Raw genomic sequence first — 26,685 nt, forward strand, 5'->3', positions numbered from 1 at the left:
AGTCTTTCGAGAAGGAAGACTGGCACAATACCGGAAGTACAGGGCCTTCTAGATAGATGGATAGATAGATAGATAGATAGATAGATAGATAGATAGATAGATAGATAGATAGATAGATAGATAGATAGATAGATAGATAGATAGATAGATAGATAGATAGATAGATAGATAGGAGGAATATTACAAATGAAATTTCCAAGTAGATGGCGCTATAACACTATTCGAAACAGTGAGCTCAGAAGTACCTTTTCTGCTGTATGGATCTAAATTACGAGGGCTTTGCTGAGTAAAATTTCAATTTTGTTTGGTAGAAAAGCGCTATACAAGTGACAGTCCATTTACCATTTAATTTTGTATTGTGTTACTATTATCATTTTATTTTTTGACTGTATTTATTTTACCAAAAATGCCACATTGGAGTGGGGAAATTATTTGGACGTTATAAATGTGAGTGAGAAACTGTATCCTGTCTACTCTCGAGCAGCCGTCTTTACCTCACTGGTGACGTCACCTGGCGCGTCTCTGACTGGCCGGTGGGCGTGTCTTGAACGCAGGGGCTCCCATTCATAAATACCTTTAAGCCGTTTGAAAAATTCAAAAGTGTTCTCGGCAGACTTTCCCGTGGTTTGCCCCCTCCGCCGCTGGCCGGACCACGCAGGTAGAGCAGGTGAGTACTATGTGTGTGTAGGATACGTGTGCTTCTTTGTGAAGCCTGATGTGGGTAAATGCTTTCGATGCCGAGTTCTACATCGCTGCATTCATCTTGCATTGAGACCCCACTGTGTCATCGATTAAAACCATTTCTCCGTGATTCTATCTCCTTGATCTTAAATGCGCTTTAAATGTCAGATAATTTGCTGGAAATCGATCCCTATTGCTGAAATATGGCTGCACCATGCAGATTTTAGTTACTGTTATAAACAGTACATATGCGAAACGTTAATGTTACTAGCAAAACAATGAAAAATCCAAAGCAAATTCACGTCGACAAGTGCAGTTAATTAGGTATGTGCTACTCAACGGTGGTCTCGTTTTTAGCCTGAGCACGTTTTCAGTTGGAATGCCGACCTGCCTGCGGACAGCAGAGTAAAACAAAGCAATAATAACTTGATCTAATGTAGTGCCTTTCATGAAACCTATGGTGCTAAAATAGAAGCAAATACAAGGTGCAAGTTCATTTTGCGATTGTGTCACTGCTCTGTATTACATATAAAACACTTATTCCAATATTTTCTTTACAGTTTATTTACGAATTTGAAGTTGGGTAGAGGCCTTAATTTGCACGAACACATTTTTTAGATATTAAACTATATTACCGGTATATAACTATTTATGAAAAATCAAACCAAAGGTTAAAACAAACTAAAAAGTACTGTTATGAAGTAAGGCAGTAAGAACCAAAAAAGTCGCATACAACATTTTCAAGCGACCACATGCCACTGCCAACCTAAATACTTGGGCTGCCAGCAACCAATGATTATTTTACATATTAATTAATATGTTGATTATTTTGACGATTAATCGATGAATTGGATAAAAACATTTTAAAAACATTTATTCAAACACAGGGCATTATTTGACAAAAAAGAAAATGCACGTACAGTGATTATGCTTCAGTTACTGGTTTGGTATGTAAAATGTCAGAAAAAAAGGGGAAAAAACACAATGATCAGTTGGCTTTCATAAAGGACTACATAAATCAGATAATATTTACTGAGAGGCTGAAATTCTGAGCATTTCGACAATTTAAAACTAAGCAAGGTCTCAAAACGATTAACAAAATTTTTTATTGATTAATTTGATAATCGATTAGTTGTCGATTAATCGTTGCATCTCTACTAATTATCATGTACATGCATCAGTAGGTATTGCTGTTTTCGTTAGGAACAGAGGTCAAATGGGCTTGGCAGTTATAACTCTTTAATATCTGAGTTATGAACTGATAAAAGCATTTGGGTTGTGTTTTTTTACAAAATAACTCAATAAATTAGGCTGTTTTGTGAATTACTCATTTGACCCAACTTTTACCCATAATTTATTGAGGCATGACAACTATTAACACATTAAGATAAACTTCCATCCATCAATTGTCTATCCGTCCTATTAAGGTCACGGTTGAGCTGGAGCTTATCCCAGCTGACTTTGGGCGAGAGGTGTGATACACCCTGGTCTGGTTGCCACTCAATCGCAGAGCACACAGTACAAACATTTACACTCACATTCACCCCCGTGGACAATTTAGCATCTTTTGTTAACCAACATGCATGTTTTTGGACTACGAGGAGTACTTGGACAAACAAGAGTAGGAGATTCAAACCCCAAACCTAAAAACTGCGAGACAGACGTGGTTACTACGTGTACCACCGTACTGCCAGACACAGTGTTCAAAAACGAATAATACATTCAGGTGGTATTCATTTGAGCCTGCCTGCTATCTCCGAGGTGCATTTCCTTACGTAACGTCCAGCTTGACATTTAAGCAGCGGTCCTGCCGCTATGTTTTGCTCCCAGCCTTGCCGCCACGCTGTCCTGTTGCTTCGAGGCCACTGGGCCGCTGCTGAAGGAGGATTGGGGAGCGGGGGGTTTGGGAGGCGTTCATCTTGCTTGGATGAAGGCGGATTCTCTCAAACCACACACACACACACACACACACACACACACATATCCAGAGCTGCTGCTTCTGATGCTACTGCTGCTTCTGCGCACTGCCTTCCATCAGGGGTAAGACACGAGAAGCAAGCAGGCTGGTTGCGAGCATAGGGTTGTATTTACAGGCTCTGGTGTTCAGGTTACTGCAGTGAGTGGCGGGCATGTTGCTTCTTCCATGCTGTGGTGAGTATCCAGGTTGTGTGTGTGTATGTATGTGTGTGTGTGTTGGGGGGGGGGGGGGGGCGTTTGGTGCTGCAGTAGCAGGATTAATGGCCATGATCTGAAGGAGCCAAGGCACAGCAGCAGCAAGCAGCAGTGGACCTCAGCTTCTGATTAGTAGCAAGAGCTTGTGTTTCTGTGATGGCGAGGTAATTAGACATTCTACCGAGCTGATGCGCCCGAGTGCCGGCTGATGATTTACACAACACAGATGCTTCACTTTTCTGTTTGGCCGATGATGAAACGCATGCATGAGCAGCACGTGAGGGGCACGCTTGTATCTGCTCACAGTTGGGATTTGGCAAAGGATTGCTCGCAGACCAGCATCCACAGTGGTTCTTCTTGTGTTTGTCATTAAACTCGCCTTATAGTAGCATCACTAGGCAACAGAATACATTTCCTCATGGAAGAATGTGTCTTAAATTGGGCAGGAATCGTGCAATTTTAAAAGCGTTGTTTAGGAATAATGGAATCTCACACTGTAGGAACAGACTAAGTCCAAGTTTGCATTAGAACAGTGATTCCCAATCACAGCGCTTTGGCACATTAGTGTGCCACGAGAGATTTCCAATTTCACTTAATTTGTCTGAAAATGATTGTTTATTCGCACCAAATAATGTATCTTGGTTCACCTATCTATGTCAGCCACTACAGTGACAGGCAGAACAATGAAATGCTCTTCCACTATGTGGCAGAATGTACAATTAACCTGTGCATACACCTGTTGCCATTTATGCAATGGAATCATAGCTTTGTGTTCATTCAACAGGCTGAGATTTCACATTGATAAATGGAGACGAGGTCGTCATTATTTCCGTCTAAATACTGTACTTTCTGTGATATTTTCCTTTGGTGGTGTGCCACGAGATTCTTCTAATGTTAAGTATGTGTCTTGGCTCAATAAAGGTTGGGGAACACTGCAAAGGAACAATCAAGCACAAATGTTTTCCAGACATTTAAAAAAAAAATGTTCAAAGAGCTGCCATAAAGTCTGGAGATCTTTGCTGCCCGTGTTTTCCAAAACTCAGACACCTATGAGGTTAAAAAATGCCAAAATGCAGTTGTGAAAATTGGCAGCCAAAGTGCACACTTTGCATCCATTTTTATTAAGGCCCAGACTTAAAAGTATGCACTGTGATTAATTGATGTATACTGCGCCACGAAAAATAACACATTTAATTGCACTTTTCTGTCTATTTCCAAGCGACACTGAATTTTACTCAGTGCCCTAACTCCTGGCACAGCGATAAACACTGATGAAGAAGATGCATTGAGTGGTAGTTTTTAAACAAACTACAAAAGGAAGTTTAGAAGAGCATGATTGTATGCGAAAACGTAATACCTTAAGCCTACGTTATCACCTTAAGGCAAAACATAATGACATCATAGCTATTGTTAGCGTTAACTGTTGCAAGTTGTTGTTCTTGTACCGGTGGAGCACAGTTAGCTGCACTTAATCTACGTCTCTGCGAAATGGATGAACTAAAGTCATATCTAAAGTCATGTTACAGGTAGTTGTGTGTCTATATATGCCTGTGTTTTTTGTCCCAGACTGAATAATGACATACGCTGTGCAGTTTAGATATGTACATGTTTTCTTTTAGCATTGTTTTTAGCATTAGCATTCCTAATCCAGAGGCGACAGAAAGGCCTTCGTCTTCATGATATGTTTTGTTGGCAAGAGTTTGAAAAGCACGCTACCAATATCTACCGGACTTAATTGGAATAGCAAAGACAGTTCTCCTATTTTAATTGTCAAACACAGCTTATTGTGACAAATATTTGTAATCACTTACAATGTGATAAATTGATAAGTCATTCGCAAAGCTTCTCATTTTTTTCTTCAAGTCCCGTCTCTGTTCAAGTTGCTGTACCCATGCTAATGCTAAAACAACCCCAACAAAAGAGACATAGGCTCATATGTGCACAACAACACCATTCAAAATGTGATTTCAGATGAGTGTTCATCCACTTTGCACATCTAGTCCTAACTCAAATGTCGAATTTTTGACATGCCAAGAAGTCATTCATTCATCAAGCATTTGAGCTGGCCATCACACCTCATATTTCTTGTCCAGAGACTTGATATTGGACGACAACGTGAGTTGAATGATTTGGAAACTGGCTTAATATCAGGCATCTTACTTACTTCCAACGTATTCTTTGTGTTTGTTAAAAAAAAAAAAAAAAACAATACATGGGAATAGTGCCTTGAAACAATAATCACATATTAAATCGCAATCAAAATATTGAGGGTAAAAGAAAATCGTTTAGTCCTAGTTTTAAAGAATCTCTCTCTGACAGTTCTGAACTCCTGTTTCCATATCATGTCGTATTGCTGCCATGAGCATATGTGGGTTACCGCTCACTGAGAGTGTGTTCTTCAGTTTCTTCATGATTAATCAACAATCAACTCCACCTAATCGAACAAATTCGTTACGTACAATTAATCGATTTATGGATTATAATTTACGTCTCTGATGTGGTTCATTTCTGTGTAGAAGGTCAGGAAGCTCATGGATTGAAAATGGCTTTGCCTTAAAGCGCTTACTGAACCCGTCCGCTCAGATTGCTGTGATGCACTGAGCAGTGTTATAGTCCTCAGTTCATTTCTTACTTCCACTCGGATCGTCAACGGGGGCTCTCAGCGTTCACGTCCAATCGCTATGTGCGTAACTCTCATCTCTCCCGATGCTCCAGTTTGCTTACTTGATTGAATGCAAGCAAGGGATTGTGGGTATTGAGTGGAGATAAAAGGCAGCCAGCCGCCTGTCTGTTGTGCGTTGACTTCTGTGATTTGATGAGCAGCTCCCGTAGCAGTCATTTCCTCTATGTGTGTTGTCTCTCAGGGGGACTCCATAGTTGGCCTGGACCATGAGCTATGAGTCTACCGTCTGGAACATCCTACCAGAAAATGCCACAGTAAGTCTGGTCTCGTGTCAAACTTCCTGTGTTTGTACGTTTGCTACATCCACTGCCCTCGTTAATAAACAACTTCCTGACCCGGATCCGGCATTAGTAAATCAGTGATCAAATCCCGAGTTTAATTTCCCCTCACAAAGAAACAATATGATGATGTGCTCTGTCTGTCTGTCTATCTACTGAATCTTTTTATTTATCTAACAAAGTCCGTCGTTGAGCCTTTTTGGGTGGTGGTCCAATGAACCAAAATACATGCATGTATGTAGCATCAGTGGGCTATCAAGGCAGCCACTTAAAAATTATCCAAGGTCCCCACTCCCCAATATAGAGTTATTGTGATTTAAAACAACACTTAGCGGTCACCCCAAAATTTGTCTTTACAAAATTATTTTCTATGTAGCCCTACTAGTTTAAACACGGCATTCTGATTAATATTACATTTGTGGAATATGAGTTAAGCAGTAAAATCCACCTGTTTTTGTCCATCTCAGGGGGCGGCCATTTTGTCACTTGCGGTCGACTGAAAATGACATCACAGTTGCTCAGGTAACAATCAATCATGGCTCAGCTTCAGACAAAAGGGGAGCTGAGATTGGTTGTTCCCTGAGCAACTATGAAGTCATTTTCAGTCGACAGAAAGTGACAAAATGGTCGCCCCTGAGATGGATAAAAAAGGCTGTATTTTGCTGGTTAACTCATCGACTTCCCCTTTAATGAAATTCAGAATTATACATGTCGGCCTGCCAATGGGTGAAACAGTGAAGCCTGTAGACTCAGTGGCCAAAATGCACGCAAGTACGTAGCGCACAACATGTTAGTAAATAGGGGCGAATGTGCGCAGCGGGGGTAAGAAGAGTACAAATAATTGAGCAATTTAAGTGTATAAACACTAAAATATTGAATAGCACAGAATAAAAAAGCAACAACATGTTGATTTCATCTCATTTATATATCGCTGGTGTCGGGCCGGATTCTTGTACCTCCAAAATCATTACTTTTCAGGAGACGGCATCTTTGTTCAACCATTAACATTGCATCATCAAAGAGAGAACACCATTTTCAACACTTCAGATTGGTCAATGAATTATATAAATAACAAATACACGTGGACTAACTAATAGTGTAGATTTGTGAAAAAATATTGAATTGACCAAATTGTGACATAGGAAGTTTCAGCCCAACGCCAGTGATAAGAGATTTGTACTGGTAGCCGAGTCAGGCCAGCGGGTAACCCGACACAGTCACGTGGTGGTCCCGGGCCATCGGACCACTGCTAACGTCGGACCCTGTCTAATCATATCTCAGGAGGTACCGCTCGATACGGAGGAGCAGCAAGATGGCTACGTGCTTCTCCTGGTGATTCTGTCCATCTTCTTGGTGGGGACCTTGATCTTTGTCTCCATCCTCCTCATCACCTGCCGCCGCTGCCGAGGAGTAGGTCAATGCTGCGACAGGTATGAAAATGAAAGAATTTATTTTGCCGTTCAAATGTCACTTGTAACTGGAAGGAATTAGGGATCCACTATATAAGTCTTGGAAAATGTTGAACTTCGTTGTGGGATTTGATTAAAATTGTAACGAATAAATTTCAAGTACAGTGGAAACTCTGTTTTCAAATTCCACTAGTGGCTCCCTCTAGTGGTATTTGAAAGAATCACTGAATTAAATTCGAATAAAAAACTACTGCAATCAAATGTATTACATTGAAGTTTCTAGCTATGTATACAGCCAGTTTAAACATGTTATTTAACAATCCACTATAGTACGTTATTTACTTTTCAAGCATAATACATTTTAAAGTACGGTTCAGTATTTAACTTTTAAGTACAAAAAGTGTGCATTCTCATTCATCAATTATTTTTGCATTCTCATTATTTAAGTAGTTATCTCCTTACATCTAAGTACAGTATTAAAATTCAAACACTGCATAATGAATGTTCCTGCAGCTTACAGTACTAAATAGCAATTTAAGGAAAATTGTAACTGATCACTGATCTGATCAGAAGATGGACCAATCCAGCCAATCTATTTAAACAATCTGTTTATTTACTATACAGTCAAAAAATATAAATACATATATGACTCTACATGCTGAGAAACCTTGAATTATGAATGACGGAAGCACCGAACATCCCTGCAGTGAACGAGATGAGAAAACGAGACGAGTGCTTGCTGTAATATTATATTTTGCGGATCTGATCAATGACGTCATTGATCAAATTATGACATTACAATCAATCACTGATCACTTTAACATACAGAATGCAATGTGGAGCTGATGATTGACAATGATGAACTATAGTTATTCTCTGTAAAATGTATTTTTGTAATATTTGGTGCCTGGAATGGATTAATTGGGTTTGAATTATTTACCGATACTATAGAAAATATCGATTCAGTTGTCGGACAATTCAGTTTTAGTCAGACTTTTTGGAACAGCTTAGTCAACAAAACCAAAGTCCCTTTGTACATTCCAAATCTTCCTGTATCCTTGGCCAAAATGAAACAAGTATAATATGAAATGTGAAACAACACCCTTGTCTTGTGTGGTGTGCATGTGTGGCCGCTTTAAGGACTGAGCAAGAGAGGGAGTGAGGAAATGTAGTCGTGCAAGGTGTGAAGGAAGCCCCTCAGTGGAGGTGCACCTCACACCCACTGAGAGACACGAGTCTATATGATTCATTATTCAACTTGTTGCTAGGCACCTGCAGGTCACAATGGGAGATGTTACAATTTCAAATCAATCTTCTCAATGAATCCACTGTGAGGGATTCCTAAACGTAAAGCTCTTACTTATTTAGTACTTTTTCACTTAATATAGCCGTGTTCCCACATTCACACCGAAATTGTGTTTTTTAATCTGAGCACGACCGGGAATAGTGAATTTCCACCAAGAATTGATGCTACCCTAAAAGTGATTATAACTGCTTGTATTAATTGTTAAAATCATAAATAAAACATAAACTATGTTCCCAAAACACTTTAATAGCATTTCAAATGCTCATAACATTCAAACATTGCTATAACATACCCTTTAAAATACAGGACAAGAACAAGCACACAGCTAAGCACTCACACAATGTAAAAGATGGCGAATTACTGTAGCGGTCTAGTTTGGTGTAAACCAATGAACATTTAACTGCATGGCAAAGCGCAGGTGTAACATCAAAGTGAGGCAACCAAGTGGGGCGGCCTTGTGCTGCTGGGAAAGTCCACTTTGTAGGACATTTGCTCCACAATCCACTCAATGACCACTTTTTGTTTGTTTGTTTTAGCGATGTTTTGCTGATTTTTTTTTTTTTTTTTCATCACAGCACCATCTACTGAATTGGTTGAGAAACTGCCACACTTTCAACATGTTCGACCGGTCCGCATGCAAATGCTTTCTTCAGGACATCACATTTATTAAATATGCCTACTTACATAATAGATGAGGCTCATTGGAATTGCATATGAAGCTTCCTGCTCAACAATCCAATGTGCAAAAGTCCCAAAAGTGTCTTTATTGAAATTACCTCACGACGCTGACAGTCAGTCATTTTTGCAATGTTTACAACTGGACGGGGATGTGTTTTATTCATTTAGTTGTTAAGTTATTTGTTAATATTTTACAGCAGCACACATCATCGCCCGCACTTCAAAAATGAGGGAGATAAACAGAGCACGAAGCCGCCTAAAGGCAAGGAATGCTTTGGCGGGTGAGAGCAGCGCACAATCAGCCAGACTGGTACAAATGACGAGCGTAATGAGATTTCATTGCAGCCATTGGCGGTGATTAATCTCACCCCAACCCCTCTCTGCTCTGTGCGCGCGTGAAGAAACTGCACACAAACATGCACACTGACATGAAAACTGTGGGAGCCACACAGGAAATGAAATACAAGAGGGAGCTGAGATCTGGGATGACACACATAACGCACCCACAAGCATGGAGCTCATTGCTCTGCACCAAGAAATCAGATGGAGGGAAATGACTGGAAGGGGATTTCATTCGCTTTTCTCTTCCTCATAAAGTAAATGGCAGGCTTGGGATTTCACTTGGATGAAGCAAGGCAGGCAAAGATGTTTAACCAGACACCGTGTGTGTCTGACTAAAGCCTGTTGTTTTTGTTATGGCACTCTAGCATTTGGATTTTTGCCCGCATTATATCTGTGAAAATTAATATTGGGTGCCTTTTTATGAAATCACATGAGCTTATTGTCATTACTGTCTTATTTACTGTGGTGTTTTGGTAAGCTCAAAGTAGAACCTGTAAAGTTGAGCACAGTCCATTCTGAGACTCTGGTCGACTTCCACTTTGTTGTCCAAATAATTTTGAAATAACCGAAAAATAATTAATCCATTCTTTATGGGAACATTTTAAAGGAGCAGTATGTCATTAATGTATAGATTAAAAAACAACAGCAACATGCAGTTTGGGGACTTCCAACCAGACAAAAATAAATATAAAAAGTTGGAAGAGTAAAGAGTACACCCATATTCAAATGCCGTTTTTTTGTGATAGAAAAAAAAATAGATCCAGATAAATTGTTGAAAATCCTTTTTCCACATTTAATGTGACCTACAGTATAGATTGTACCAGTCAAATGAGCAAACATCACACAAGGTGGTTTGAACTTACTGATATATAATGAAACGTTGAGATATTTATAATGTATATTTCTGATTTTTACACATTCACAGCTTCAGGGTTGCCATCTTCACGTTCAATTGTAGTATCTGTGAGTTTGAGTGTATATGGCTTTAAAAGGTGGCACCTGGCCTGGTGAGTGACGTGGGCGTCAGTGCATCGATTTCAATACATATAAAATTGTGACGCATCAGCGATGGTTTTCTTCAATTATATCAACTATCACACACTTGCTGTATCGTGACAATATGCATTGCTTTCTGTTAAGAAACGGATACACACGTTTTGGTGATGTATCGTAGATGGTTTGCTTCCAGATGTCGATTATCACGCCATCACTGCAATTTTTTGGTGTCACATTTCATTGTTTTCTGCTATGATGCAGTCATTGCTGAGGAGTAATTTGTCTTGTGCCTTTTCCAGAACGCACTTTCTACAGGTTTCTGATTAGCCAAAATGCCATTACGGTTGGAGGTTATAGTGCCACACAGATAAATAAAGGAAGCTAAACTACACTTGGATCCAACATGAGTTGTAGATAGATGTGTGGGGACTGGGGAAAAGTGCAAGCTAATAAAGCACTATCTGACTGACATGATTTAGCCCCTCTTGTCTTGGAGCTATTTTTCAACCAGGCGGCTGAAGCATCAGCTTCTGTATTTGTCCCTCTGGCTTGATGTGAAAACAAGACAGAGCAGCGTAATGCATTTAAATGTTGTTGTTGTTTTTTTGTGCCGCAGTGGCAGCGATGATGCCGAGAAAACCAACGCTACATACGCGGAGGAGTCTCAGCCCACCCATGGTAAGCGTGGGCGGTGTGTGTGCGTGTGTGTGTGTAGGGGGCTGCAGTGATTGATAGAGGGGGGAGTGATGGAAGAAAGAGGCAGGGCGCAGTGACGCTTTTATCATGTCAGCACAACGTCTAATGTATTATATTAAAAAAGCTGCAATTTTTCGAGCGAGTCGCTTAAAGCGCTCGCACAGTGCCTAGGACACGTTCTGATACTCTGCGGACCGCTGAATGCACTCTGTCTCTGCAGAAAATGATTTAATAAAAGGCAGCATGAAACTGCTTTTCTCAGGCATTTTTTATGAAGGAGTCTCACCAGTCAGCAGTCAATATATCAGATAGCTCCCTTCTGTAAAATGATCAAACAACTGCAATCACTTGGGGATAATTGCAACTTTTCTTCATTTTGTCTCCGGGTAGAAATCACTATCAGGGTGGACGAGTCCGAATGCCTGTCAATGGGCAGCTCTCACGACCAGGAGACGGAGCGCTTCCTCTCCACGGGAACCACGGGCCGTCGCGTCTCCTTCAACGAGGCCGCGCTCTTTGATCACGGCAAGAAGGCCCAGGAAAAGGGTCGCAGGTTAGAGAGGGAAATGCACACGAGTTGTTCATACTGGGCCACATTCATCCATCCAACCATTTTGTGTCTCGTGTGTCTTCATTTGGGTCGAGCTGGAGCCTATCCCGGTTGACTTTGGGCGAGAGGCAGGGTACACCTAGACATGCAACTATTCACATGCATATTCACTTCAATGGAAAGTGTTGGGTCTTCAATTGATGGAACATACACGGTTTTGGAATGTTGGAAGAAGGGAGAAAACCCATGCAAGGATGGGGAGAACATGCAAACTCAACGCAGGAAGAAATGATGTAAATTAGCCTCCACGATTACATAACAGTGGGGCATGGCTTGCTCAGGCACATTTTCAGAAATTAACATTTAACTGAAGATTTTCTTCAGGTTGTTTGATTTCACACTCGATGAGTCCAGAGAAGCAACTATTTGTATACAAGCACATACTGTAATATATCAGCTTCAAAATCCAATCGACAGCACTCACTGTAGAGTGCCAATAAGTGGTATAATATTAGTTATGGATATAAGATAGGCTCAGTCATATTGATACCCTTCATATGTTCAGTGAAATCACAAAGAAAAGTGTACCATATCAACATGAGCTGAACTATACTGGTTGGATGAAATAGGGTTGTGCTCTACACCTATGTGTGGTCATTTTTTCACAATTTTCAATTTCAGATACACTCTGACTGAGGGAGACTTTCACCACCTAAAGAATGCGCGGCTAACGCACCTCCATATTCCGCCCCCGGCGCTCAAGATAGTCACCATCCATGAGTGCGACTCAGCGGAGAACACCATTGCCATGACAACGCACCCTGTCGCCAAGTCGGCGCTTTCCATCTTTCAGGTGACACTCCCAACCGGTTACTTTAGCCCTTCTTGTATCATTGCTCATGACCTCCTCCAATGTTGGCGATCAGTCATTTAAGTCAGGAGGAGAACACGAAACAAAAAGACGAATCCAACTGTAGAGACAAGCTCTATGTTTTTTGGCTGCGTGTATTGATTTCCTATTTAGCTCCTCATGTTCAATCACTTGAGCTTGCAGCCTGGGAGGGGAGCGAGTGGATTTAACACTCACTCATAGGTGGCGTTGGGAAAAATATAGTAATGGCGCTATGTTGTCGCCAGCCCAGTCTGATTATTCATTACGTGAAGCAATATAATAAAGAAGACTCATAGTGTGTTTGAACCCTTTCAGCCCATGCAGTGCCCCCTGCCGCAAACTGCACTGACCAGCTTGAGCCCCAATTCCAGCTCTGCTCTCCCTGGGGACACCCTCAACTCAACTGTGGTGGAGGCCAGTTTTAATGCAAATACTACTGCTAAGACAAACGGAGGGTCTGTAAGTTACCTCCAATTATTTTGCACCACATATATCTGGAGGTGTATCAATAAGCGGTAACGTGGAGAAACATCAGATTGTCAGACACCACCATTGCCGCGTTCCATCTGTTCAGATGGAGATGATCGCAGCAGGGTCCCGGGGTCGAGGCAGCAGCATCAGCACGGGAGGAGGGACCGCCCCCACCAGCACTGCCCCTCCTGTGAGCAGCAGTGCAGGAGGCCAAGGTCCAGTACAGCAGTTCTTCACTAAACTGCGGCGCCATGCAAGCCTGGAGGGGGCCAGTCCCTATTTCAAGATTAAGAGATGGAAGCTGGACAGCAGCCAGAGGGCTTCAAGTCTGGACATGAGAGGTACCAAACATTCCATTTGGTGAAGTGGATTCCTGTTAAAATCATCGTAATAATTATTGCAAAACAGGAAAAGCGGCCCAATCCTCAATGCTCTTTGAACAGGAAAAGCGGCCCAATCCTCAATGCTCTTTGTAATTATTAGTGAATACTCTTTCAGGAAGGCATGTGCAGTCAAAGTACAAAACATTAGGCTTGCTTATGATAGATAATGTACATGCGAATCCCTTTTGTTCAATGGTCCCAGTCATTTTTCTGTAAACTCAAAAACAACAAATTACTTAGCGATTTTCACATGACCCCCACTACAATGCAGATTATGTGACAACCAAACCCAAAAACCAGCGGGAGTTTTTCTTTTTCCTGAGATCAGCGAGGCATAGCATCTTCATTGAAGAAGCTGATTTCCGTACTCCAAGTTTCGTGTTCGTCATGCAATAATAATAATAATAATAATAATACAAAGTCATAATGATAACATATTCCGTCCATATTTTTTATCACGTGACTCCAGCACAGTATTTGTGCAACACCATGCCAATGTTTGGCTTAGCTGCTTCGGTGTAAGACAAAAAAATGAACCAGGGTGCCACCGTAATAAACTGTTGAGAGGCCTTCTGGCTGCTCTGGCTGTTTGGATATGCACAAACACACAAAGGACAGATGGCTTGGTGACTCAAAGTTTGGTTGTTCCAAGTCAATTTAAGCCCCTTTGTGAATCATCCCTGCAATCACACATATACACGCACACACTATCACTTGCAGGATCAATTTTTTCATCATACCAAGAGTCCTAAGATGATCGCAAAAGCTCCTTCAGACGCCTTGACAGCTGATGGCAGATTTAATCAGAATTAGGTATCATTTCCCAGTCTACTGTCATCAAACTTTCTGAACTTCTTCTACTCTCTTTTTGTGTTTGCTGTGAGTCAGGCTCACCGAAGAGAAGGCAGTTCCAGCGTCAACGAGCCGCCAGCGAGAGCATGGACCAGGATGACAGTGACACACACCATATTGACCTCATCCAGTACATCGCCCGCACCCAAGACATCGCGTATTGTCCCGGCCGGCCTGTGCTCTCTCCTCCATCTGCAGCACCCCCTTCCCTCGGCAGGTATCTTTAATTCCCTTGCCATTCATCCTGTCCACTGCTTTGCTTTGCAATCATTTCCTCCAAAATGGTCAGTGATGATATGCAACAGGCTCTGCGTTCCAGTTCTTCCTCAGGATTCCATACATTTGAATAAGTCGCTAAATGCTGTGATACTCAGCTAAGATAAGTGTAAGGACATGCCACGGCAGCCATTGCAAATCATAACAATCATTCCGTGCTCTGTGAAAACAGCCGTGTCGCCGGTGACTGTGATATTCTGTGATCTTCTGACTGTCATTTTGCGCATTTCCTTTTCCTCTTTAACTGTGTGCAACCACAGGGTAGAGGTAGAAGTGATGGTGGAGCCCACCTGCAGCCATACTGGACCAGGGGTGATTGGCCTGTCCCCTGATCCTCAAGATGAAGGGCTTTCCCTGGGGACAAGGGAAAGCTCTGAGCCTCAAGCGCTCCAGGATCCCCAGACACTTTACAGAGACATTTGGACCTTACGTGCATCACTGGAACAATATGCTGCCTCTGACCAAAGCAGCAATAATGATAGGTACTCTGTCTGCAGCGATGCTGACAGCGTGTGTACAGAAAAAGAAAGGGAAGAGCTCCCCAGCTGCTCATCCCAAGATTTAGGGGATGAAACAGAAGGTGCCGAGGATGACAAGGAGTTTTTGGTGTACATGGATGAGACGTTGGGGGCAAAGGATGTAAGAAGTAGAAAACAACTAAGTACTGAATCCGAGCGAGGCGGGAGCGATGGTGAAACGTCTACTCGTAAATTGCTGCAAATGGATAGTGGCTACGCATCAATAGAAGCTCCTTTTCGTGGTCCTGAAGATTTGCGGATGTTTGGAAGTAGCAGCCCCAAGGAGCGAACAGCCCATGAGAAGAGGCACCACTTCACCAAGGCAGGGCGATCTGGCACGATTGGCGAGAGCTTTGAGTCTCATCTCTATGAGGAGGAGCCGGACGAGCAATTGCTGGGCGCCAGTGGAGGAGTTTCCATAGAAACTGGTGTTGGTCCACAGAGCTGGTTTCCATACGGCCAGATGATCACCCCTCGGGAGGCTTCACAACCCCCCGCTCAACCCACAACACTTCATCAGAGAGACTACAGCATCGATGAGAAAACGGATGCGCTCTTCCACGAGTTTCTCCGTCATGACCCTCAATTTGACCAGCAGGAGTCACCACTAAGGAAGCACCGGTCCCGAATCCATCTTCGAAAGCAGTGGCAGCGGCACAAACAGTGGAGCGACCCTGGTGTCAGACACTTCCATTCTTCCTTTGAGAGACAACGAACTCCACTACGAAGGGGTGACAGTGTTAACTGCCCAATGGATACGAGCTACCATAGCATGCTCCCCCGTATTGTCAGCGCACCCGACGAAGAGACCAGCGATAGCAGCGCTCCCGAAACTCCAAAGATAGAGACTACAACCGGCGAGGTTGCAGGGAAGGAGAAGGAGCAAGATTCAGATCACATATCATCACTACATCTTCAAACATCCATCGCTGAGAAAGACGATAGGCAGAGTGAGCATCCAGAGACTCAAGAGGAGAGCAAACCGCCCGGACACCCCTTAGAACCTTTGGACGAGCGGTCGCCCCTTCAACCACCCGACTCCTCAGGCTATGGCCCACAAACCATCGCGGCAGAGCTCACGGACAAATTGACCGCTAACCTGGACGAGAGGCTATATACGAGCCTTCGAAGGACCAAGGACACAGCGACTGAGTGTTTGACGGTGACGGCTACCCATGCTTCTCCAGACCACAGCCCAGTGTAGCTCAACTCGGTTTCACGGTCGACCCCAGAGCTGCTGATACACACTCGTGGCTCTGTTTTGATGATTCACAATGAATTTAAAATTAGATAAACGAACCAACCAGGCGATACAGTTCAGTTTGGTTTGCTTTGCTAATATTTGGAACATTAAACCCTTATCTGGACAGGTATCATTCGCATGTGACCGTGTTACCCATCATTTAAAAGTCTGGTGCAAACGAGAGCATTTCTACCATGAGTTCTTAAATGACACCTTTTTTTGTCTTCCGTTGTCACACAGAAGTTACGAACATCTGTGAACCAATCAGCTGACAGTGGTATGTGTAGCCTCCACCCTGCCACTATCAAACAATTCTGTGCTCTCACTGAAACAGAACTGTTTTTATATCCCCTTTACAACTTTTGAGTGTAGGAATCTAAAAAATAGAAATGCAGCATCATACCAAAATGAATCAAACTGTATCGCTTGGTAGTCTTCTTTGTGTCATTTTCTAGGTCATTTGTGAAATGATTTGTAGAGTCGAAGGTAATGACACAGTTGAATATTAATTTTAGTTTTTTGTTCCTGTCTTCTCGTAAGTAATGTTATGTTATGGATTGGTTAGCTGGTCCGCATGTGGCAAGTAAAGTGGTTCAGGTGTAGACAAATCTGTAACTGAATATTATTATAAATTAAGTTATTTTATCACTATTTATACTTTTTTATGCCACAGCAGTAGTTATTTCAAGCCTACCATTTTAAAAATGTGTTGAATTTCATAGACCCAAATATAGAATATCTTCACCAAGACCCGCCAGGAATTACAGGTTAAACTAGGTTTTCAGATTAATTTGCCTAAACATCATTTGGGACTGTCACATTTTTTGACTGGGTTTGTACTTCACTGTATGTAAACAGACACGAGATCCAAGTATCAGTTCCGTTTGAAAACACTGACACTTTCACTAACTGACACTGGGTAGTTAGCTAGCTAGCTTATAGTATTTCTCTGATTAGAGCTCACATGAAAACATTGCATCAGTTTCCATACATGGTGTTTAGATAGAAGAGTGGTGTAGTTTGCAAGCCTTCACAGATTTTCCCTCAGAATCTGCTTCAATGTTGTTTTTCATGAGTAGCTCAAAATATTTTTGTACGTGCTTTGAGTGTGTACGTGCTAGACATGCCAATCCATGTTTTAAACAACACAGGACTGTGGACAACATTTTGCGTACTGTAGGTCCAGTCTTGGTCTTGTGGAGGTTTGCGGTTGTGCGATTGCAGTGAGATAAAAGGCTCGCTCTCACGGATGTTTGCGGTTTTTGTTGGATTTCTATGAAAGGCATGACTTCTTGTGCATGAGGCTCAACAGAAAGGACTTTATTTGCCTTGCATCTGACATCCTTGTTTTCCTGTCCGTGTATCCTTGTCTGCTCCTGAGAAAGTTGACAGCAGAAGAGATGCCTGCCAACTTACAATGCACCCAATAGCCTATCATTTTTTGCTGCTAAATCTCTTTGCTTGATTATAAGCCTGTTTTGATGATAGAACACAATTCCCCGGGGCTTCCTGCCTCATGCGCAGTGAGGGGAGCCTCTGCTGAGTGCGGTGTTGAATATAAATCATAACAGCAGAGGGGAAGCCCTCGTTTCGGGTCTCCTTCTTTTCTTTTTGAGCCTAGTGCATCGCGGTGGATCTGCAGTTCAGGTTTGAAGGATAAAATTCCCAAAAATTAAAGATTCAACGCATTGGTACTAAAACTTAAATCATCATGTTGATGAATCAGTTCATGTTCTACTGAACCGAACAGTCACATGGACAGATTAGTAGTAACTGGAAGTGTTTGCTGAGATATAGTTTTTGCTGAAAATATTGTGGGTCTTAGCTGACTTGTTTGGGGTCTACCCTGCCTCTCGCCCAAAGGCAGCCGTGATAAACTCTAGCATGGCCACGATCCTGGTGAGGATGAAGATGGATCTCAGAAAACATGGTCCGCTGAAAGCTGCAAATAGTGAGCCAGTTAAAGAGTCAATATTTTTTTCCTTCAAATCAATCACCAGATTTGACTGTTTACATTATTGCATATATACTGCAGAGATTAAAATAAACAACCTTACTCAGATTTGTGCTGTGTGTGAATGTATTTTAAGCAGTGAAAATTAGCCGTCCCGGCTACTTCCGACATGTGACAGGCCGACTCTCCCATGCAAACAAGAGCCCTTTATAGCCCTAAAATGCATTTTCAAAAACAGTTACGAATAAACTGGCAGAATGTCAATACAACACAATACCGTCTAATCATGTTCCATGCTGTCCATCGTGTGAGTTTGACAATACGTCGGCAGAAAAAATGTTGGTACATTTTGAGTACACGGGTTAGCTCGGACGATTTACAACTGTTCTTGACCTTATGCTTTGGCTGGTTTCACTTTCAAACACGGTGTTAACATATATATTTTTTTAAACTTTTTTGTGCATTCAGCGGCGACCGACAGTTTCGCATCAAGCGTGGTGTTGGTACCACCCGCATTATAAAATCAATGGATGATTTTTTTTTTCATGCTAGCTGCACACATTTTTGTGTATTCTTGCGGATGAGTCAGCATGATTTGAAAGGCACACAGTTCAGTGCAGGAATTTCATACTTTGTGAAGCAAACAACTAATAAATTGTGGTGTCCATGTGATCCTCAAATGCACTGATCACGCATGACAGCCATTGATAACATTCAAAATTATTTTCTCCGTACAATTGGTAATTTGTACCAGTTTTTCAACTGAATATATTTTTATGAAGTTACTGAAGCTGTTCAACAGTAAACATAATTTTAAAATAATTTTGTACTTGAGTGGAGGAACATGCAAACTCCACACAGGAGGCCCCAAGACAAGATTTGACCCCAGAGATGTTGTCTGTGAGGAAAACGTACTAACATCTAGGCCACTTAGATGGCCTTGAGAAGACACAAAAAAAGTAATCCAGTAGTCCATCCATCCATTTTCTATAGAGTGTATGAGCTGGAGCCTATCCCGGCTGACTTTGGGCGACACAGGCGGGTTACACCCTGGACTGGATGTCAGCTAATTGCAGGGCAACATCTGAATTACCGTAGTCTAATATATTCTCATCGTGTGGCACTAATAGTCCTTAATGGTTCAACATGTTTTAGTCAGGTGTCAAAGTGGGCTTGGGTTGCTGTCACCAGCGTAAAATGCCACAAAAGAGGAATAACACCTTTTAACTCACCTACGATGGCCCTAAACCATCAGTTTTACTGAATTTATAATTATAATGCTTATCCAGCAAATTGTACATTTAATGAGTTATCTTTATTATTGTAACAACTGCTATGGAAAAGAGTCAGTGGGATTTGCATTTAGTGCACATGTATCTGTTATCGCCAACTACTGGCCGGCATGCACATTACAATCTTTTTCAGTCATTCCTGTGTTGCATCTTTACATGAAATCTTTCATAAAATCAAAATAAAAATAAAATTGTGATTGCTTTCTTCGAATTGAGAGGAATAAAAAAAAAAAAGTGGAACACAATCCTGCTGAGAGAACGTACAAACAAGCCAAACCAATCACTTGACCTCCTCGGGAGAGGAAATAAATGAGCCTCGTCTCTCTCTTTGATTGGGCTCTATGGTGAGGATGATGCTCCTTTTCCAGGCATCCAAGATTAGATCTCTCGCCTCTCAAGGCTGAGTGGACTCAGAGGCTCATTAGGGGAACAATGGCGCTGATGGAAGGAAGTGATTTCAAATAAGTAGCTGGGGCAGCGGCCTCTTCTTTATTTTACTTCATTTTTTTTCTTCTAATCTCATTGCATCGGCCCCCTGGACGCATATTCTCAGCTCGAGCGTTCACGACATGACACAACACATATTCTGTTGCATGTTATTCATGAATATCTATAATTAGAAGATGGAAATTACATATTGTTTTAAGACCATGAATACAATAACTGCTCATCAGATTCAGAGGACAAAATGAGCTGTCCATTAATCCAGCACAAGTGTGACCACACTACTAAGAATAGTGAGTATGCTTTGGATATTGATACTTCCTGTTTCATGACATTTATCTTCACTTTATAGTGACTTTAATTTTTTTCACCCAGACGCTTTCCAGTCATAGTAAGTTCCGTTCCCTTTTCTATGATTATCTTTAAAACAAAACAAACAAACAAGAAAAAAGCCATACAAAATCGTTTAGATAGATGCTCACACAGCTGAAGTCATACCTGTCGACGTTAGAGTTGTCAAATACATTGTATCATACTTCATGAGCGCTAACATTTTTTTGCAAATATGTCGTCACACTTTACTAAAATAAACACGTTAATGCCCAAGTTATGGGATACTGTCCCTAATGACGCCAACGACAGTTTCTTCACTTGTTAGTCAACTGCTTCACTTCTCAAAAAGGACAAGAGCTTTCGTAACAATTTTGCTTTTGCTGATGAAAGTCCATCGAACGTGAAGGGATCAAATCTATCTCTCTCACACACAATGTGAATAAATGAAGTCAGCTAAAACAACTTGCTTCTCTTTGTTTGAAGGGACAAGCCGTGGGAACGCATCACAAATCATTTTCCCGACTCAGGAAACACATTAGATTTATTTTTAGAACCATTTTCTGTGGCTCAAGCGATTTCTTGCCAAATTAATTGTCTAAAACTAGACAGCCCAGGAGTTACAGTGCATTACTTTTTACACACTTATTGCTGACAAAAAAGAGTATCAGCTCAAGCGGTGTGCGATATATACACAATTAATTACGTAATTTTAACGAACCAGATCAAAGAGAAACGTTGAAATAAGATAAAACAAATTAAGATGAAAGCTAAAAAGACGGAGGACAACAATATGAAGGAGCTTAATTGTTAATGTGAACAGAAAGAGAAAGTGTATGAAAGAAGTCATTCCTGTGTTGCCTCTTTATATGAAATGTCACTACTAAAATACAATGTAATTTTTTAATGAGAAAAAGATAAATAATTTCAAAACTTTTTCCACCATGAATGTGATCTATAACTTGTACAACTTAATTGAAAATTTGTTATCAATCTTTTCGACAGGGGAAGTAAAAACAATCCAGTGAAATAACATGGTTGGAAAAATGTGCACAACCTATTCCAACTGTTATGTGGCTGTTTTCAGAATTAACTAATCACATTCGAACTCATGTTAAATAGAAATTAGTACACACCTGCTACCATTTCAAGTGAAGATCCTAAAATGTATCACTCAATTAAACTGAGCGCCACAATAAAAGTGTTAGAACTCCATCTTAACGCTTGAAATGTTAGAAGTGGACCAATTCCAAGTTGCTGAAACATTCTTTTTCATTTAATGTGTTTCATTTACTCACCTGGCCTGCTTGCATTGTGGTTGGTTGGTTGTTTGGACAGGTGTTCTCACTAACAATAATGCCACACCTGCCCTAAAACAAACAACCCAGAGCAGTTTGTTGAACAATAACATATGGTAGCTTAGTTAGTTAGCTAACATGTTTTTTAAGAAAAAAAAACAAACAGAGTCGTTATCAGGTGTGTTGTGTAGAATTGAGCTCCTGAAAGTACATGAGTTTAACTGGTTAAGGTAGACGTTACACAAATTATATTTTCTTTAATCGTTGTAAAAAAAAAATACAACTATATATATATATATATATATATATATATATATATATATAGAGGGAGGGAGGTTGGGGGGATTGATGGATAGATAGATAGATAGATAGATAGATAGATAGATAGATAGATAGATAGATAGATAGATAGATAGATAGATAGATAGATAGATAGATGTGCGTCATCAGGGTGGTCCCAAAGCTAATGAGTATTGTATCGCATAATGTGATCATTATTCCGGCAACTCCATTCACGAGTGTTACCCGTCCCATCTGGAAAGCACGAATAATTGCAGCGTTCCCCACTTTTTCGCGTCGTGCCTTGGCCAGTCCGCCCACGCGTTGCACATTTCAAGGCACTGCACAAAAACACACACATGAATGAACACGTATTCCTCTTTTCCCTCCTCCGTCACCTCGCCTCCCCAAAGAGACGCTGTGAGGAAAACCCACCATCCTCCCCTCCTTCTCTGCTCCCTCTTCACTCGCCCACGCATTCCTATCATCACACCCCTCCCGCTCTCCTCAAGAGATCGCCTTTCTCGGATGTGCAAAAAAAGAGAGACGTAGATGACTCACCGGCTTCCTCCTTGCTCCCATTGGATTATGTGAAACATTTGAATTCTCACCTACTACTAGGCTGTGACTGAATATGTGCCAGACCCATAGGAACATGCAACATTGAATATATAATCCCAACATAAGCGTCAAGTGCCATATAGGCCCAAAATAACATTTAGCTCTCATACACACACTAAAAATATACAAATCTCTCTCACACTCCAAAAGAACTCACACAATCACCCCAAAAATCTCTGTCACACATGCAAACCAAAAAAACTTTCAGGCGTGAGTCACAGGCACACACCAAAAACCTCTCACCCACCAAAAAAAAGCTATGACTCACAACCGAGAATACTTTCACTAACAAAAACTTCTCTTCATCCCCAAAACCCTTCCTGAAAAAAAACACAAACACAGAGAGAGAAAAAGGCATTTTCATTTGAGAGAATTTCTATAAATGAGAGTCGAAAATACTAGCGTGAGAGTCAAATGTTGTGTGATGTCAAAGGGAGCCAGTTAATCGAAGGGCGGACTGTAATGATGAATGTATGAATTTGAAATGGCACTTGCTTGCAGTTTTGAGCTTCACAACAGCAGTTTTTTACCTTGCCAAAAAAAAGGTCTCATTTGGACAAAAACAGGCCTCAAGTAAAAAATAAGAAGAGGGTTTTAGTAAAGCGTTTGGGTGAAGAGAACGTTTGTGTCTATGTGTGTGTGTGTGTTTGAGGTTTACTGGGAAGTGAGAGAGTTTTTTGGTAAATGTGAGAGGTTTAATGGGGACTGTGTGAGCGTTTTTGGTTGGTAGTGTGAGAGGTTTTTGTTAAGTGAGTTTTCTGGCCTGAACAAGTGTTTGGTACATGTGAGAGTTTTTGTTGTGTGTTAGAGGTTTTTTATGAGCGTGAGAGATTTTTCTTGAGTGATAGGGTTTTGCTGCATTGGGAAGTTCTTTTGGTGACTGTGAGATATCTGTTGTGCTGCGTGAGACATTTTTAGCTGTGCATTACTGATTTGAGTGTGTGTGAGAGGTATTTTGGTGAAAATGTGAGAGGTTTCTTGTTTCAGTAAGAGTATCTTTAGTGTACAGTGTGTACGTTTTTTTGTTGCGTTTGAGAATTTTTGGGGGCTGAGTGTGAGAGCTTTTTATTGTGTATGAGATGTTTCCAGTTGTGTGTGTGATGTTTTTTGTGTGTGTAAAAGCTGCAAAAGCTGATTATGCAGCATCCTTCCCTCGCGTCCAACCCACGCACTTTTCCAACCCCCTCCCTCATTCAAAAAAATCCTACTTGTACTACTGCCTTCCTTTCTCGCCAACCTTCTCCATCTCATCTCTCCAGGGAACCTAAAAGTTCCGTTCCAATTTATTGCATGTCAAGTGTGACGGCTTGACAGCCACACACCCCCACCAGTTAATTAAACCCCTGTGAGATACGATGGCTTGATGGCACAACCTGTCAACTTGTACAGAGCTTGTTAGCCTGTTCTACCTTGTGCTGCCATAACCCTAAAGGCTCATTTATTCTCTTCTTAGAGGCTTTGGTCCACATGGTTTGTTAATTTTGTCTGAAGTCATTTCTGTCTTCTGAAAAGTTGAAGATATGGATCAAACGTTGCAGTATCAACCGGAAATAGTAGGCAAAGCGAAGAGATTCTGTCATGGAAATTTACCAGAGCAGGCTGCTAAATGTGATCAGATTATAACGTCTTTAGACTTCCATGTGTTTCTTTGCCAAATGTTATTCTCGTACGCTCTGTTCCGAGTAAAATTTTACAATTGTGTTTGTGATGCGGAAGCTGATCTCGTTTAGTGTAAGAGCGACAGCAGCGATACAGACTCTTTTCTTTCAAGAATTAAATACGAAAGACAACTCTTGGGGTTTCCTGGTGCTTATTCCAGTAATATAGAAAGAAATGCCACTACACTAAACTAGCACCCTTTGTAAATGGACTTCTTTTCAGGGGGTAGTCGGCTTGTGAAATACGACATTTTGAACTGTCATACATAATGTTTTTCATTGTATTGTTTTATATTTATGGCCTAGAAGTTTTTTCAAATAAATATTTACTCTAATTATAACTTAGCGTTATCATAGACTATTGGTATACCACTTGTGTAAAAATTTGGATTAAGTCGCAAAGGTAGTCGTAAATGAAGGGCCCATTGTTGTTCATTTCCCCCATTGATAAGTTCCGTCCAAACTTCAGAGCTCACTATACTATGAAGGCCCAGACAGAGGACTGCGAGTCAAAGGCGTGTGTCCAAATTCATAGCCTGTCTCCTCTAAAAGCCGAATTTATTGGCCACATGGCGTAACTTGTGTCCAAATTCATGGGGCCTTCGAATTTAGCTTTCAAATCCGCCCCTTTGTTTCCATGGAGATGGACCCTGGGCAACGGCTGCTTCAGAGCACACTTTCATAGCCTACATTGCTCCGCTCTTCTTCTACACCGACACGTTCATGAATTCCAATATCACGGCAATACCTTTAGTAAAGTCCACCCCAGCCTGACGCTGGCTGCTGATTGGTCACTCATTCGAGAAGATTCTTGAGTGAGACGCACTCCGCATTTCCGTTTCCGCTCCCAGTGGACACGCGCACAGCTGAGCTGAAATTACAAAGGCCTGTCCAAATTCATTGTTATTTTTGTTGTCATTTTTATTTTGTTTAATTTGGCCTTTGTGTGTTTTCAAACAAACTGTGGCTGGTCCAATTGTACACAAAAAAAGCAAAATATATGATATTTAACTGGAAGATGAACGAATCATGTTTTTGATTGACTGGTCGAAACTAACCTGGGGGGAAACAAATCGGAATCTGATAGCTCCCCAGAACAAATGGACACAACATTTCGGTATGGCCACCTGTAAAGCCTACCGTTACGTTAATCAACTCACATAAGGTAAGCTCGTCTTTAACTCGATCCGGGGAGCGCACTTTAATTCATCTGAGAGGCTGTTTCCATGCCTCGGTTGGTGCCGTTGTTTTAGTTAGCAACATGGTTAAAATGGGCTCCAGCTGACCGACAACCATAAATGTTTCAAGTGCTATAGAGAATGGAGGGATCGTCTGGTTTATTAATATCTCATTATATCATTTCTGTGTGAGTTTGATGATTAGATTCCATTTTAAATTGGGTGCTTGGAAGCTCCAAATTTCCTACTTTCCAATAAAGGCATCATGGGACAATAACGCACAAAGCCAATCAAGCAGTATGCGCTCTTAGCAAATAAAGCTATTTTAATCAGCGCCAACAAGTGTTCTTTGGTAGAAAAATAAGTGTTGGGTGCCTCTTTCTCTCTTCGCCCTCCTCATCATCACCCCTATGCCACCGCGAGGGTCTCAGCTGATTAGTGAGATCCATAAATATGCAATCAAAGCTCGAGCCTCATTATCACCCTGCCCGTCTAAACCGGCACCATAAACATCAAATTCACACTTTTTGGAAGGCAACGACACCTTTGCGAATGAATTGCAAAAGGTTGGTGGGTGAAACGGAAATAAAACGGAGAGGTGAAAACACGCAGTTACCGTGAGTGCACCTATAAGCTGACTGCAGCAGAATGACTCACCCTGTTGCTATGGAAACCTAAAGACATGCGCTCTTTCTAATGTGCAATTTGAAGCGGCCGTTTTGGCAGGCAGGCAACCGACGGGGGTTGTTGTGATGTACTGTTTCTGTAAACCATTGTGGAGAAGGGTCACTGAGGGCAGCGTGGGCACGCGTGCGTAGGTGTCGCAGCACCAAAAATAAATAATGAAATAAAAGAATCAGCAGAGATAAAGCAGTAGAGCAATGAAAGGAATTGTGCATTGAAATGCTGCGTGTGGGTGTTAAGCTCGGATGTCCTCGATAAGTAAAAGCCACGCAGGACAAAGTCTGGCCTCCCACCTTCTTCTTTATTAAGTTTTTATTGCTGCAGGAATTCTTATGTCCCCATCTCACACATTCATTTCCATCACCCTGAAACTGTGCATTTGGAAGCACAATAACTCGTTCGTTTAAAAGCTATGTAATCGCCAACTGTGTTTGTTTTTTGTTGTTTATTTTTTGCTCACTGTCATTGAAAGGAAACGTCAGAGTTGTCAGTCAATGTGTCAGATGTGTTTCAGATAACAT

The 26,685-nt window shown here is 41.4% G+C and overlaps 1 protein-coding gene across 4 annotated transcripts; it reads left to right on the top strand.

The window, feature by feature from the left end:
- The first annotated feature begins 550 nt into the window (after positions 1-550).
- Positions 551-19,869, top strand: cbarpb (CACN subunit beta associated regulatory protein b). Of its 4 annotated transcripts, none has more exons than XM_086047966.1 (10): positions 551-667; positions 5,718-5,790; positions 7,096-7,244; positions 11,162-11,223; positions 11,632-11,794; positions 12,473-12,644; positions 12,999-13,142; positions 13,258-13,495; positions 14,426-14,606; positions 14,926-19,869. In XM_086047966.1, exons 2-10 carry the CDS (start codon positions 5,743-5,745, stop codon positions 16,385-16,387), a joined length of 2,619 nt encoding a protein of 872 aa, XP_085904092.1. In that variant the 5' UTR covers positions 551-667; positions 5,718-5,742; the 3' UTR covers positions 16,388-19,869. The 4 variants fall into 4 exon arrangements, with proteins under 4 accessions (XP_085904092.1, XP_085904093.1, XP_085904096.1 ...); XM_086047967.1 differs by lacking the exon at positions 551-667 and adding an exon at positions 2,518-2,832; XM_086047970.1 differs by lacking the exon at positions 551-667 and adding an exon at positions 2,919-3,017.
- Positions 19,870-26,685: the final 6,816 nt, after the last annotated feature.

Source organism: Filicampus tigris, chromosome 12, assembly GCF_054856515.1.
Source record: "Filicampus tigris isolate MCC_2025a chromosome 12, RoL_Ftig_1.0, whole genome shotgun sequence".
Taxonomy (NCBI): Eukaryota; Metazoa; Chordata; class Actinopteri; order Syngnathiformes; family Syngnathidae; genus Filicampus; species Filicampus tigris.

Coding starts and splice junctions, on each gene's coding strand:
- cbarpb (XM_086047966.1), top strand. CDS start 5,743: ATGAGCTATGAGTCTACCGTCTGGAACATCCTACCAGAAAATGCCACA. Junction 7,245..11,161: donor GTAGGTCAATGCTGCGACAG/GTATGAAAATGA, acceptor TTTGTGCCGCAG/TGGCAGCGATGATGCCGAGA. Junction 13,496..14,425: donor TTCAAGTCTGGACATGAGAG/GTACCAAACATT, acceptor GCTGTGAGTCAG/GCTCACCGAAGAGAAGGCAG.